The sequence below is a fragment of the Wolffia australiana genome, chromosome 14 (genome assembly GCF_029677425.1).
Source record: "Wolffia australiana isolate 7733 chromosome 14, ASM2967742v1".
NCBI lineage: Eukaryota > Viridiplantae > Streptophyta > Magnoliopsida > Alismatales > Araceae > Wolffia > Wolffia australiana.
In genome coordinates this window covers 11,673,580-11,688,423 of record NC_135848.1, presented here as the reverse complement: position 1 = coordinate 11,688,423, position 14,844 = coordinate 11,673,580, and the positions used below count along the sequence as shown (strand labels likewise).

At 41.0% G+C, this 14,844-nt stretch overlaps 2 protein-coding genes across 2 annotated transcripts; one reads left to right on the top strand and one right to left on the bottom strand.

Annotated features, from left to right (window-relative positions):
- Positions 1 to 1,195: 1,195 nt before the first annotated feature.
- Positions 1,196 to 9,439, top strand: OWL1 (DNAJ heat shock N-terminal domain-containing protein). The gene is made up of 14 exons (XM_078586431.1): positions 1,196 to 1,268; positions 1,340 to 1,549; positions 2,095 to 2,381; positions 3,159 to 3,356; positions 3,490 to 3,604; positions 4,077 to 4,163; positions 5,651 to 5,739; positions 5,931 to 6,015; positions 6,478 to 6,531; positions 6,665 to 6,745; positions 6,966 to 7,043; positions 7,783 to 8,019; positions 9,034 to 9,141; positions 9,234 to 9,439. Exons 2-14 carry the CDS (start codon positions 1,397 to 1,399, stop codon positions 9,288 to 9,290), a joined length of 1,629 nt encoding a protein of 542 aa, XP_078442557.1. The 5' UTR covers positions 1,196 to 1,268; positions 1,340 to 1,396; the 3' UTR covers positions 9,291 to 9,439.
- Positions 9,350 to 12,816, bottom strand: LOC144712219 (ATP-dependent zinc metalloprotease FTSH 2, chloroplastic-like). The gene is made up of 5 exons (XM_078586430.1): positions 12,682 to 12,816; positions 10,601 to 11,790; positions 10,213 to 10,526; positions 9,874 to 10,114; positions 9,350 to 9,800 (listed from the first exon to the last, which is right to left on the bottom strand). The coding sequence occupies exons 2-5, from the start codon at positions 11,786 to 11,788 to the stop codon at positions 9,459 to 9,461; spliced, it is 2,085 nt and encodes a 694-aa protein (XP_078442556.1). The 5' UTR covers positions 11,789 to 11,790; positions 12,682 to 12,816; the 3' UTR covers positions 9,350 to 9,458.
- Positions 12,817 to 14,844: the final 2,028 nt, after the last annotated feature.

Below are 14,844 nucleotides of genomic sequence, written 5' to 3'. Positions count from 1 at the left end.
CATATAAACGAGCCTAGAGGGTGACACTCAAATGATTTATTGGACCTTGAAAGATATAGTAAAAAATTAGGGGTTTTTAAGAAAAATACCCACTTAGTATAAATAGGGGAAGGCTCTAGATTTGTGCAGGCCAGAATTATTTAGGGTCCTTCCCCTTCTTCTCCCTTCTCCCCTTGACTCTTCTCCATTCCCGATGCGGTCAAGATGATGTAACGACGACGACGGAGCATAAATGAGACCCATTTAGGTGGAGGTAGATATTTGACGTGTTTGGGATGATGTTGATACATATAGAGGCTGCACACTCGACCAACTTCATGTATCTCACTTAGGGATCTAAGAAGTCACAGATCCAAAGGTGTGTAGGTGACTGATAAATGGTTTCGAATTTCGTTTCATTTAAGATGTCAATATTCTACTACATGAATCACTTAGTTTCATCCAAGTCAAGACCATCATTATATTACTCATCCTCACTAAGACGGTGATGGCAAAACAAAATTTTCATCATCATTTCATTAATCTCACATATGACGAGATATCTACCAACACTCACAGCTGCATGTAGGGTTCAAAATCATCAACATCATCATCGACATTAGCTTTATAGGTCGTAACTGTGAGTTCACGTTGATGATTTTAAAGTTGTTAATGAAGTGTTGTTGAAAACATCACATGTGTCAATGGGGTGACCCTAATTGACAAGTGGCAGGGGTTAATCACCATCTTAATGTTGTCAATGACACCACTGACTATGATTGACACATCGTAAATAAGGCTTGGGACGAATGATGGTCGTCATCCGTCACATTCATTTACTTCATCTATCTTTGCCAAGGAATGGAAAACGAAACAAAAATTTTTATCTCTGTTTTGTTGTCATTAGGGAGCTGGTGAATTACTTTAGCTTTATTATAGTTGTCTGTCTGAACCGTCATTAGTTCCGTCCAACCCCTAGGATGCAAACAGAACAAATTACAGACTCTGTGATTGATGACTGACATAGTATTATCCCAAACATCCAATACATCTTATCATCGACATTATTAAGACATGTCTAACCCTAGCCACAGGTTTTAGAAACTAAGTAACGTGGGTGCAGAAACCAACTCTAAAGCTTAAACTTTGGAATATTACCATATTTGGAAAGGTTGTTTCAAAAAATAACTTCCTTCACTCAGTATCTAATGAAAATAAATAATTGGGGGATCTACAAACAACTCGAAAGCTTAGAGTACAGATCAATCCACTCAGTTGTAGACAGAAAGGTATCTTGGAAACTCCCATAAAACCAATCTTTTGTTAATCGTTTGATCTTCCCAACTTGTACCAGTCGCAGATTCTACCGTTTCTTCGTCTCGAAATCGCCGAGGACGGAGAGAGGATCGGCGGAGGGATGAATCGTCCATCTACGCAGTCGGAGGAGGCCTCCGAGAAAGAACTGTACGCCTTGCTACACATTTCGCCGGAGGCGTCCGATGAGGAGATACGGAGAGCGTACCGACAATGGGCTCAAATCTACCATCCCGACAAGTATCAGGACCATCAGGTTCGAATTCTTCATTCTGTCGATTATCGAATGTTTCGTTGCATTGTCTGTCAGTAGTCTGTTTTTTCCTTTTCTGTGGTAATCACAAGAAAGAAATGTGCGTGATAACGAGAAATAAGCGAGTTTTAAGAGGTCGACGAAGGAAAACTCACTAAACAAAGGCGTGTTCTTCAATGGACAACATACTTTCTGCGTTTGATGGCTGCTTAATTGTCACGATAATGCAATTGGGGCACGCTGGAGCCCATCTGGATCGCAGTACATGTTGATAGAGAAATTGCAATTTTTTCCTCTTATTGCGTCCCGTTTGAGATCATAATTTCCTTCTGACTGCTTTAATTTACTATTTTTACTCATTAATTGTCACGGAGAAGCTTAAAATGGTGTAAGACGAAGTTCCGACTTACTCCCAGTGGGAGCAAAGATTGATTTAGGATTGATTTACGCCAATAGATTGGATATTGCTCTTCATTGGCTTGCCGTCTCGATCTGTTATATATTTTACTGATCGTCACTGTTCTTAATTTCCCCTCACGTTATTTCAGTTGAAAGATATTGCGACGGAGAACTTTCAAAGGATTCGAGAAGCCTATGAAGTTTTGACCGATGAATACAAAAGACAAATATATGATATATATGGCATGGAAGGGCTTACTTCTGGCCTGGAGCTGGGTCCAAAATTGAGTAAACTCGATGAGATAAAGGAAGAGTTGGAAAAGCTGCGTCGTCAAAAGGCAGAAGAAAAACAATCTGCTCATATGCGAACTTCTGGTTCACTCCTTGCTAATATCTCCTTACCACAATACTTGGAAGGTGGTGGTGTCCTCAGAGGGTATATCAGCTTTTATTTTCATTTCTACGTATTTTTCTTTATGACGATACGTGCTTTTATAGTGGTCGCATTGCTTGTCGTTCAAATTTTAAACAAATTTATATTAATTTTTTATCTTAAACAGCCTTACACTTCGGACGAATGAAGTACCATGACTAGACCTAATGGTATTTTTCAGTTTCTTGATGATACAATATACTGACAAACATTACAACTGAGAATGCAGTGAAACCAGGATGGATGTCTTGCCTAATTTATCCCTGGATATTTGAGGAAGACTGGAGAAAATAATTTTGATACAACTTGTCGCTCTGTTGTAGTGTGTATTTCTTTTGTCATGTGTTTCTCCTCTCTGGCCATCAGATGGTACATTGTGGACTTTTGGAGGGCAAAATTGGATGGATATTTATGATTATTTTTTTTCGATGTTCATAATTACGATCTTCTAATTTAAGCATTATTACAGTAAACAAGTAGTAATCTAGACTTTAGTACATTACTCTTGGATATTCTGATCAAAATCACTACCAATCTTATGTACAATGTATTAAATTTTCTTGCAGCTTATTTCTCATTTCTTTTCACATTTTATTTTGACCATCAGGAGCAGGCAATGTCACAGTACTATGTGATTTGATTTAAAATTTCATGTTATACTTTTATATGATCCCTAGTTTGATAAAAATATCACAATGTTGAAATACGTTTGCTTTGGACTTTCATTGTGGTTGTTGAAACTGGCGACATTAACTTGATCTTTATAATTATTGATCGCAGAATGGCAATGTCCACAGATATTCAATCTCAACTATCCAAACGCAACACCATTGCAATTGGGGGAAACCTGGCAGTCACAGGAAACTCTGGCACTGCAGCTGCATCAGCATTATTACGACATCAGCTCTCTTCAGTTTCCAGTGTGGAAGTCATTGCTACAGCAGGACTGAGAGCACTTATTGGGGTACAGACGTCTCGGTATGGAGGAATATCTTCTCTTCAGAATGGATTTCATTTCATTGCTATATAGATTTTCTTGCACATGTTTTAGCTATGGCCTGTAAGAGCTTTTTTTTCACCTAGCATTTTCAATCGTTTTCTTCTTTGTCAGCCATTTATCTATTCATTCAACTAGCACAGTTGGGATCGCAGTTTCCCTCAGGGATGGCTCCGTGAATCTCTCCAACGCATGGACTCGTCAACTTTCTGAGACGGCGACTGGAAATGTGAGTACTATATCCGGCATTTTCTCCTTTTTCAGCGTTTAGGATCATTACACTAATGTTTACTATACATTAGAAGTTAAGATCTGTTGGAATTCCATGTAGCCTTGTTTCAAATTTCAGCTGAAATTGCTAATGCGATTGAAAGACAATCTGTGTTTGAATTTAGTTATATGAATTCTTCTACTTACACTGTCTTTAAATTTTTTTTCCATGAAAGATGTGTGTCAAAATTTCATGATATGTTATCGTAGAAAGAAATATATTTTCGTGATACTCTCCTTAATTGATTCTGGTGGAAGCCTGAATTGCCTCAAGCTGATTTTGAAAACAGTGATTGAAGGCCATCTTGGGATTTCATTTAATTGTCACCATTTGTTTCTTTTTAATAGTTTCCACCATATTAGTGCGTATCAATTACAGTTTTCTGTTTTGCCTGGACATTTTTAAAATGTGTACTTTTCTTTATTTTCAGATACAACTTGTGTTAGGAACTGAGTCAAATATTGCTGTTGGTTGGCAAAAAAAAGACGAAAAAACTTCTGCATCTGGCGAACTCAAGGTATATATCCTGTAATTGGATTTTTGCCTAATTTTATCACTTTGAAAAGAACAATGCCTCTTACCAACCCTTAGAAATGAAGATTTGTTTCCTCATTCTCATGCGCTTCGGCCCCATATTCTTAATGAGATGAAGATAATGTTAAAATCAAGGGAGGGGCAGAATATTTCGTTTTTATTTTCATGTAATTTCAATCCTGAAGTTATCTTTCCCAATATTTCATCCAGCTAAGAGAGAACGATGTAGCATTAGTGGATGAAAGCCATGTTTAGGGCTTTCTCCTTTTCAGATGGAACTCATTTGATCTCAGTGTGAATGAACTTAATGTTTATTTTAATTTTCTGTTCTCTGGAAAGCACAGTAGTGAATTCATTGGTTTTATTCTGTATACTTTACTGCAGACGATGTTTACAACGTTATATTTTTATCTTCTTGGTGTGAATGAATTGTATATTCCTGTATGTTGTCATGCCGGTCTGATGTGTAATAACCTTAGTATCCAACAAAGTTTGTTGTCTCTTCTGTCAGAAGGTGCCATGTTCCCCATTATTACTTTCTTCTATAACCTTGCCGCACCTCTGTTACTTAAGCTTGTTGCATCTCTATTCCTAAAGTTTCTGTTCACAAGATCAAGTCTTCCTACCTTGTATCAGAGCCAGGTAGTAGGTTCAAATCCCAGAAGCAAAACACTGCATGCTTGGGCCATAAAACAGGCCATTGGCGGGTGTGGTTGGGGAATGTTGAAAAACAGCATCCGACTTAAAAGGAAAAGTAGCTCCCTTGCCATCAGCTATAGCTTTTAGCGCAGTTTTAAATCACAGTTTACAGTTCAGAAGCTTAACAGATACTTTAAGATCGACTCTCTGCCTGGGTCTAGCAAAATATGAGTAATGAATTTCTGGACCAACAATTCCTATTGAAATTGAATCTTCCAAGAACTCCTTGTCTACTTGCTGATCAGTAATTGGTGGGGAATAAGAAGATTGGTAAATGCTATGTAGGATGGTTTGCTCTGGACTTCTCCCCCCGCCCATGGACAACTGCCGCTGCTCTGGCCTCTGGTCCTCTGACCGCGCTCTTCAATTTCCCCATCTTGAAAAATCCACCAATACCATTCTTTACCCTGTAGGCTTTCTTTTGAGGGTTTCACACATGCGCTTTCCTTCTCCTGAAGTGCCGACGAGTCTTCTTGTAAATAACATTTCACATAATAATTGATTTTTTTATTGTAATATGTAGTCTATTACAGTATACAGGCCGCTTGTTTTATGCATACTGTAGAACAAGGTTAAGCTTCTTCTGTTTTGACATTTCATTTTGTTGTTTCTATATTAACACTAAAGAGCTCTAATCAATTAGTTTTCATGGGGGAAGCTATGATTTCCCTCTGTCAAAAAGAATTTAAACCCTCTCTGTCCATGCAGTCTAATGCTCGTTAATGATATTTACTTTTGTGCTCAATTTTTTGTTGTGGTTACATCGTGCAGTTTGGGTCAAATTCTTTTGGTGCGTCAGCTCACTATACTCGTTGGTTTTCATCAAAGTCCCATGGTCGAGTCGCTGGCCGTGTTGGAAGGTACTGTACCATGTTAAAAATATTATTTATCAATAATTTAGAAAATTGATTATTATGTCGATGACTAATGTGTTTTCCGATGCTTCTTTTCAGAATGCAATGTTGACTAATATTATGCTAGTTTATTATTCCCCTTTTTGACTTAAGGCACCTTTATCTCATGAATATGATGTATTATTCTTCATCCGCAGCACTGATCTCGAGTTTGAAATCGGTTGTGGACGAAGAATATCCAATTTCAGCACTTTACGAATGATGTACGCCATAGGAATTCAGGTATTTGCTTTCTTTCTTTGTCAATGGTTTCCATTGAATAATTATTATTCACGCTGTAGCCATTCTTTTGGACTTTTTAATTACTTATATTCAAAATTCTATGAGACATTGACTGATACCAGAGTTCTTTTCCGAAGAGTCGAAATTATAGATTTGGAAAGGCTTTCTAGAGATTCTCTTTTGAATTTTGCGAAGATATCTCTGAATTTCTTTATTATGATTTTCCTTGTTAGATTTTTTTCTTTATTTGCTTCTTTTTCTCTCAGAAAAGAAATTCAGCGTGATTCTGGCGGCCTATTTTTTCGTTTGGTCACATATGTTTGCCACATTTTTTAGAAGTTCTTAAGAGTTTTTTACATCAGACATCTGTCATGCTTGTTCATCAGACATCTTTTCTGTGTTGTCCAAGCCTTTATCCTATTTCATCTTTGAGCTCTTAGAGCTTCTTTTAAATTCTTGTAGGGTATTTCCTGGAGATTTGAACTGCTGCGGGGGGGTCAAAAGCTTATCATTCCAGTATTTTCCATATCCTTAATACATTCATTTTCATTCTTGAACTTCTTGTGCTTCTCCTTTTTCATTCTTGGGTAGTTTTTATTTTCTTTCCTCCCTTTGTCGCCTCTTATTGATACTTTATTATTTTTCGTAGGTCTTACTCTCCAGAGAGCTAAATTTGATGATGGCCGTCGGAGCATTGGTGACTCCTTCGTCGCTTTATGTTCTTCTCAAGGTCTCTTTCCAGTCCTTTCTTTTAATTTCCTTATTTATTTGTGGTTCATGGAGGACAGAGTGTACTCCAAAACGCCAAATTATTTGGTATTGCTTGTTTGGAAAATTAGCGTCTAATTTATATTCCCCAATGCATTTGATGTATTATTTCGTTTTATTGAAAATAAGACCACGTCTACAAATAGATTTATAGTGATTTTAATTTGAAAATGGAATTGCAGAAATATGTTGCGAAGCCATATTATTTGAGGAAAGAAAAGCAAAAATCTCTGGAGAACAAAGAGAAGTCTGCGACTCAGGTTGACATAGATTCTCCAAGCTCATATTCTTAATGTCTTTTCCGTTACTTTTAGCCTCTCAACTTGTGTCAAGTTCTGATTGATTCTCGTTCACAAAAATATGGCCGGTAATTCAGGCATTTGAATGTATGATCAATGCTTTGACTTGCTTGTAACGCCTAATATTGTTGTACTTTTACTCTAGAATGAACTTAACCAGAAAGCAGGTCTGGCGCACAGAATAGGATTCTCTTCCATGGTGATTATGAGTGGGCAATAACAATGGCATGGACAAATCATCATCAATTTCATCTTTGTCATCCATTGGTTGATGACGATAATCATCATTGTCTTTCATCCAAGCCTGAAGATGGATGATGGCATTTTAGGATGATAATAGGGATGATGAATTTGTCATTGTTCGCCAACCCTTTCTGCATCAATGATGATAATGAGATGGAGATGAAGATGATAAAAATAAATTTGTCACCATCATTGTCCATGTTATGCAACTGTCAATGATAATTTTCAATTGTCATCACTATTCATCATTGTCTCGCCTCTGCATGGTTAAAAGGGCTGCGGCCAGGGTGCAGGGCAGCCCTTTAGGCCTCTGAAGATCATATCTATTTAACACATTGGGAGGGTCACCAATTTTGTGTGACCTCCCATATCTTTCTTCAAAAACAAATTGAGGAAAAGTGCACCCCAAAAGTTCTCCGTATTAATTTCAGTATGCAATTATTTTATGTCTCTGTAGGTGATGGAAGCAAGAGCAGCAGCCGCAAAAGCGCAGAAGTTATTAGAGAACGTCTCCAACAGAAAAAGAAGCAAGCAAGCAGAAAATGGGGGTTTGGTTATTGAGAGGGCGCTGTATGGGAGCTCCAAGGCCATTAAAAAAATGGGTGAAATCACTGACCCGGACAGCGTAGAGTCCCAGGTTTTGGAGGTGGCTGTACCTTTGAACTTCTTGGTCAACGATGCCGGACAGCTCAAGGTTTGATTGCTTTCGTGCTCTCTGTCTATGTGTCTCTTCACTCTCTCTGTCTCTTTCTCTCTCTTCATCTCTCTCTCCATCCCTTCCTCTCTCTATATCTCTCTCCATCCCCCCTCTCCCCCCCCCCTCTCTCCATCCTCTCCCTCTCTCTCTCTCGCTCTCTCTCTTCACCGCTCTTCTTATCTTTCAAAAAAATCTCTCCTTTCTCTCTTCATCTCTCTTTGTTTCTCTAACTCTCGTTCTTCGTCTCTCTTTCTCTCTATTATATCTATATCTCTCTCTCTTTGTTTCTCTATCTCCATATCTTTCTTCATCTCTCTCTATTATATCTATATCTCTCTCTTTGTTTCTCTATCTCCATATCTTTCTTCATCTCTCTATTTATCTCTGTCTCGCTCTTTTCATATCTCTCTCACTCTCTATATATATATTTCTCTTTTCACTCTCTCTCTATCTATATATATGACATTCTATATCTCTCCATCCCTCTCTCTCTCCCTATCATTCTTCATCTTTCTTTTCCTATCTCTCCTTATTTATCTCTATCTCGCTCTTTTCATCCCTCTCTCACTCTCTATCTATATATCTCTCTTTTCACTCTCTCTCTCTATATATATATGCCATTCTATCTCTCCATTCCTCTATCTCTCTCCCTCTCTGTCTTCATCTCTGTCCATCCCCCCCTGTCTCCTCTCTCTCTCTCTCTCTTCATCTCTCTCTATATATCTCTGTCTTTCATCCCTTTTGCTCACTCTCTTTTCATCCCTCCCTCACTCTATCTTTTATATATTTCTCTCTATATATCTCTCTGTTCACTTCAATCTATCTATATATCTGTCATTCTATCAGTCTCTCTCTCTCTCTGTCTCTCTCTCTCTCTCCCTTAACACTCCGCTGTCTTCTTATCTCTCTCTCTCTCTCTATCTATCTATCGACCTTTCTCTACTTTTCATACTGAAGCGAAAGAATTTGTTTTGCGCATTGATGCACTGCAATTTCGCAACTCTATTGCAGCTTCATGGGGGAATCAAGAAATCTGGAATCATGGGCTTCTGTGACCCCTCCCCTGGAGATCCTAAGCAACTCTTCGTTGAATACACCTTCAACCGCCTGCAACACCGGGTTCGTGGCTCATCTATCTCTCTTTCTCTATCAAGATATGTATAAATGTATTTCCATATATAATTAACTGTCTAGTTGGTTTTTTGAAACAGGCACTTTTCAATGACTTGGCAGAGGTTATAATTCCAGACGAAGATCACAGACTTTGAACCCTCACAAAACAGGAGGAATTCACCTCAAGTTTCAACCCTCCCTGTACAGCCAAAAATTCCTCTCCAAATTTTCCTTTCTCCTAGGCACATTTTTTCTCACCAAACAGAGTAATCTTACATACATACAAGAGAACACAAGTATCAGAGACGAGGTCCGGAATCAGTTTAAGCAGGGACCGCTGCCTTAGAGGCCGAGTCGACACGGTTCTCGGCGGGAATCTCAACGAACTCGGAGAGAATCGCCCGGAACTCTTCCCCAGTGAGAGTCTCCTTCTCAACCAGAACCTCCACAATCTTATCAATGGCCTCTCTGTTGTTTCGGATGTGGGCGAGCGCCACCTCGTAGGCACTATCGGAGATCCTCTTGATAGCCGCATCAATGTCCTCCGCCAGCTTCTCTGACATGGAATTCCTGGCCATCATCCTCATGATTACATCGCCGCCCTGAGCTGATGGATCCATCAACGACCATGGCCCGATCTCAGACATCCCAAACGTTGTAACCATCTGCCAACATCAGAAAGACAACAGTTAGTCATACACAAAGGTATCATTATAATCCCAACTTTATTTATTTTACCTGCTTGGCCAGGCCAGTGATCTGTTGGAGATCACCAGCAGCCCCAGTGGTGACTTCGGATTCACCGAAGATGACCTCCTCAGCCGCCCTGCCGCCGAGACCACCAACAATTCTTGCAAACAGCTGCTGCTTGCTGATCAGAGTTGGGTCGTCAGAGGGGATGAACCAGGTCAGGCCTCTCGCCTGCCCACGTGGAACGAGGGTGACCTTTTGGACGGCATCATGGCCCGGGGTCAGGGTCCTGCATTGGTGAGGTTACATGTTAAGCATACTTGGACCAGAGCAGTCATTAGATGCATGATCTCAGAAAAGAAGCTAATGGATCCAGAGCACACTTACCCACAGATTGCATGGCCAACTTCGTGGTAGGCAACCAGGCTCTTGCTTCGGCCATCCGTCATGACTGTGCCCTCCATGCCTGCCACAATCCGGTCAATGGAGTCGTCAATCTCCTTGGAGGAGATGGCTGTCTTTCCCCTTCGCCCAGCCAAGATCGCTGCCTCGTTCAGCAGGTTTGCTAGATCTGCCCCGCTGAATCCTGGAGTCCTCATGGCGATCACCTCCAGGGACACACCAGTGTCAAACTTCTTGTTCCCTGCATGCACTTTCAGTATCTCGGTACGGCCCCTGACATCAGGCACATCGACCGTGACCTGCAAAACAATTTTTTAGGGTTTTGGGTTTTGGGTTTTTGGTTTAAGGTTGTTGACGGGGATCGGAAGGTAACCTGACGGTCAAAGCGTCCGGGTCGGAGAAGGGCAGAATCTAGAATGTCAGCTCGGTTGGTGGCCGCAACGACGATGATTCCAGTGTTGCCTTCAAATCCATCCATCTCAGTCAGGAGCTGGTTCAGAGTCTGCTCCCTCTCATCGTTTCCACCTCCAATTCCAGTGCCTCTCTGTCGACCCACGGCATCAATTTCATCCACAAAGACGATGCAAGGGGCGTTCTCCTTGGCCTTTTTGAATAGGTCCCTGACCCGAGAAGCACCAACACCAACAAACATCTCCACAAATTCAGACCCAGAGATAGAGAAGAAGGGGACACCAGCCTCTCCAGCAATGGCCTTGGCAAGCAGTGTCTTCCCAGTCCCAGGAGGGCCCACCAAAAGAACCCCTTTCGGGATCCGTGCCCCCACCGCAGTGAACCTCTCGGGTTTCTTCAAGAACTCAACCACCTCCATGAAATCCTGCTTGGCTTCGTCGACTCCGGCAACATCATCAAAAGTGACGCCGGTGTTGGGTTCCATCTGAAACTTAGCCTTGGACTGGCCGATCCCGAGGGGGAAGCCAGGGCCTCCTGGCCCTCCAGCCCCTCCAGATGATCTTCTTGATAAGAAGAACAGTCCCCCAATGAGGAGCAGAGGGAAAGCCAAGTTGCCAATCAGATTGAACAGCAGAGATCCAGAGTCCTCTTGGGCATTATGCGCCGCAAAATCGACCTTCTTTTCCTTGAACTTCTTGAGGATTTCTTGGCTGAGGCCAGGAAGCTGGACTCGTACCCGCTGCAGGCGATTGCCGAGCTCGGGAGAGATGGCTTCGACAATGGCAATGGTTCCGTTTTCGTAGAGATCCACTCGGGTCACTCTGTCCTTGTCCAAATACTCCAGAAATCTGGAATATGACATTCTGGAGGATGAGGGGCCTTGGTCTTCCTCGGCTGACGCGCTCTGCGCTGCGAGTGCGGGTAGAGCCAACCCCGCATTTCCAAGGAGGAATTTAAGGAACCCTCGCCGCCCCTCGTTTTTGCTCTGCTCCAAGGAGGCAGTCACAGAGACTGGCTTGGATAGAATGTTCAAGGAGGGAAGGCCACATAAGTTAACTTGCCTTCCATAGATTTCTTTGTTCAGGTGGCGCTTGCTGTAGCATCTGGATAATCCGTTTGCACCTAGCAGTGCAGTGGAAGTTGCCATCATATCTGAAATGCAGATTAAAAAAATCAAAATTGATGATGCTTCCATACGAAGAATCACATCCCAAAAGATTGAAATATGTAGTCATGCGTGGCAAAAAATGCTTGAAAGCATTGTACGTAGAGAAAATTTCCATAATTAAGAACTTTTAGCAGTTTGGAATGGAAAAGAGGTCTTCAAGGGATCGTCAATAGTGAACTTGCAAAAAAGGAAGCAAGCGATAAAAAAATACTTTGATTCGAGATTCTTGTTCGTTTGAAGCGGGAGTTCTTGAATTTAATGGGATTGAGCTCATAGATCAACTAAATTAAAGCATCCATTGGACTAAAGATATCGCTGCCAAGCAATCATCAAATTCCTGAGACAACACATGCTTTTCTGAATAAGCCAGTTCATTTAGGATACATTATTTTTCGTGTTCAACAATATAATCGAGATAAATGATTTTCTTTTACCATCAATCGTTTCCCTTTTGTTATTCAACTGATTAGAAAAAAAATTACTGTCAGTCATCTTCGGGAAAAGACTTGATCGATTATTTTACCAGTAAATTTGATTTCGAAAGACGGGTATCAAAAATTTCAGCACCCACGCACGATCAACCAACATTCATGGAGTCTGGAAAAAAGAGGCAGAAAACAAAGTTTGATCCTCTTTTTGCTCCAACGGAGGACCCTCACAAATGAACCTCACCAACTCGAAACCCTAACCGAATGAAAATTCCGCACTCACATGAGCTCGATTCCATCCCCAGAACCTCAGAAACACTTGAGCGGATGAAATACAACGGCAGAGATTCAGACATACAGCGAAATGAAGATTGGGAAATCGAGAAGAACCGAGAAGGAAAAGCAATAGATCATCAAGGGGGGCAAGTGAGGAGGAAGAGCGCGTACCTGGAGAAGGGAGCGGAAGAAGAGACGCAGGAGACGGGCCACGTAAGGCAGGAGAGGAGAGGAGTGGGATTTAAAGGGTAGGGGGGAGTGGAGGATTTTTTCCTGGCCACCATTGCGAAGCTCTCTCCTTGATCCTCTTGACGTGGCTCTCCGCTGCGCCACTTCTCGGTGGGTCCCCCGCTCCTGAAGTCCATGGCCACCGACCCGACACATCTCTCTCTTTCTCTATCCTCTCTCTCTCTCTCTCTCTCTCTCTCTCTCTCTCTATCTGTCTGTCTCTCTCTCTTCTTCCCTCTCTCTCTCTCTCCATATATCTTTTTTCTCTCTCTTTCTATATATATATATATCTTCCTCTCTCTCTCTCTATATATATATATTTATATCTTCCTCCCTCTCTCTCTCTATATATTTATATTTTCCTCTCTCTCTCTCTATATCTTCCTCTGTCTAAAAATAATTTCCTCTCTCTTTCTCTATACATCCACCCCTCTCTTTCTCTCTATATCCTCTCTCGACATTAATTTCCTCCCTCTATCTCTCTATGTATATATATCTTCTTCTCTCTGCCTCTCTCTTCCTCTCTATGCCTTCCTCCCTCTGTCTCTCTTCATCTCTCTCTTTCTATACATCATCCTCTCTCTATATATCATCCTCCCTCTGTTTCTCTTCCTCTCTCTCTATATATATTCCCCTCTCTGCCTCTCTTCCTCTCCCTCTCTCTATATATGTATATCTCCGTCTCTCTGCCTCTCTCTTCCTTTTTATCTCCCTCTTTTACCCTCTCTCTCTCTTCCTCTCTCTATATATATCTTCCTCTCTTATTTTTCTCTCTCTCTCTCTCTTGCTCTATCTATGTCTATCGCTTACTCTATCTCTGTCTTTCTCTCTCTTACTCTATCTATATCTATCACTTACTCTATCTCTGTCTCTCTCTTCCTCTCTCTCTCTCTCTTCATTTTTGCTCTCTCTCTTAATTTTCTCTCTCTCTCTCTCTCTCACTCTATCTCTGTCTTTCTCTCTTAATTTTCATTTTTTCTCTCTCACTCTAACTCTGTCTCTCTCTCTCTCTTCATTTTTTCTCTCTCACTCTATCTCTGTCTCTCTCTCTTCATTTTTCTCTCTCACTCTAACTCTGTCTCTCTCTCTCTCTCTCTTCATTTTTTCTCTCTCTCACTCTATCTGTCTTCCACTCTCTATCTCATAAATCTTACTCTCTCTGTCTCTTCCTCTATCTGTCCAGCTGTCTCTCTATCTTCCCATCTTCCTCGCTCTACCCCCTAGGATTGGAGGACAGATGACAGATCTTCATCAGTTTTGTCCCAATCCATCATCTGTCATATCGATGGTCGACAAGAATAACTACAATAAGTCATTTCAGTCATTAGCCATCAGTCATCTGTCCAAGATCATGGAAAAACGGTGGCGGAAAATGATAGCTGCGTGATATAAGATATGGATGGCTGAAGAATAACAAAGTAATGGGGAAAAATCAAAAAATATTTTTTATTGGAGCAAAAAAGTAGAAGCTACAATAAAAAGATCAAGAATGTAGAACTCAGATGTTTGACTGTAAAACTTAATCCAAATCTGAAATTCACTTTGTTGACAAGGTCAGAGACCAATTGGATTGACATGTAGGGTTAGTGGATTATTTCCTGTTTTTCTTTAGTCATTCATGTCATTAGTCCTTGTTGACATCCATCATAGATGAAAGCTATGACCGTTGGCAGAGTGATGACAAATACCATTGATGGAAGCATCATTGCTGCCATCAACGAAAGCTGCAGACAGTTGATGACAACACTTTCATAGATGTCAAACTATGGGTTAAAGGCTAATGGGGACATCTTTCTCCCTCTCATGTTGGGTAAGTGGGTTATTGTCTTATTTTACCTTTTCCTTACACATTCATGGTTGTCATCCTTGTTAATAACAATCATAAATGAGGACAAGTGTAATAGATGTGAGGAACAATAAATAGCAAGATTCAGCAGAGAGAGAGAGAGGAGGGAGGGAGGGAGGGGGGAGAAAAGAGAGAGAGAGAGAGAGAGAGAGAGAGAGAGAGAGAGAGAGAGAGAGAGAGAGAGAGAATTGGGAAAAGGGATGAATAATTAGAAAATAGGAGAGAGAGAACTTGGAGAGGGAGAGTGATAGTGAAAAGCA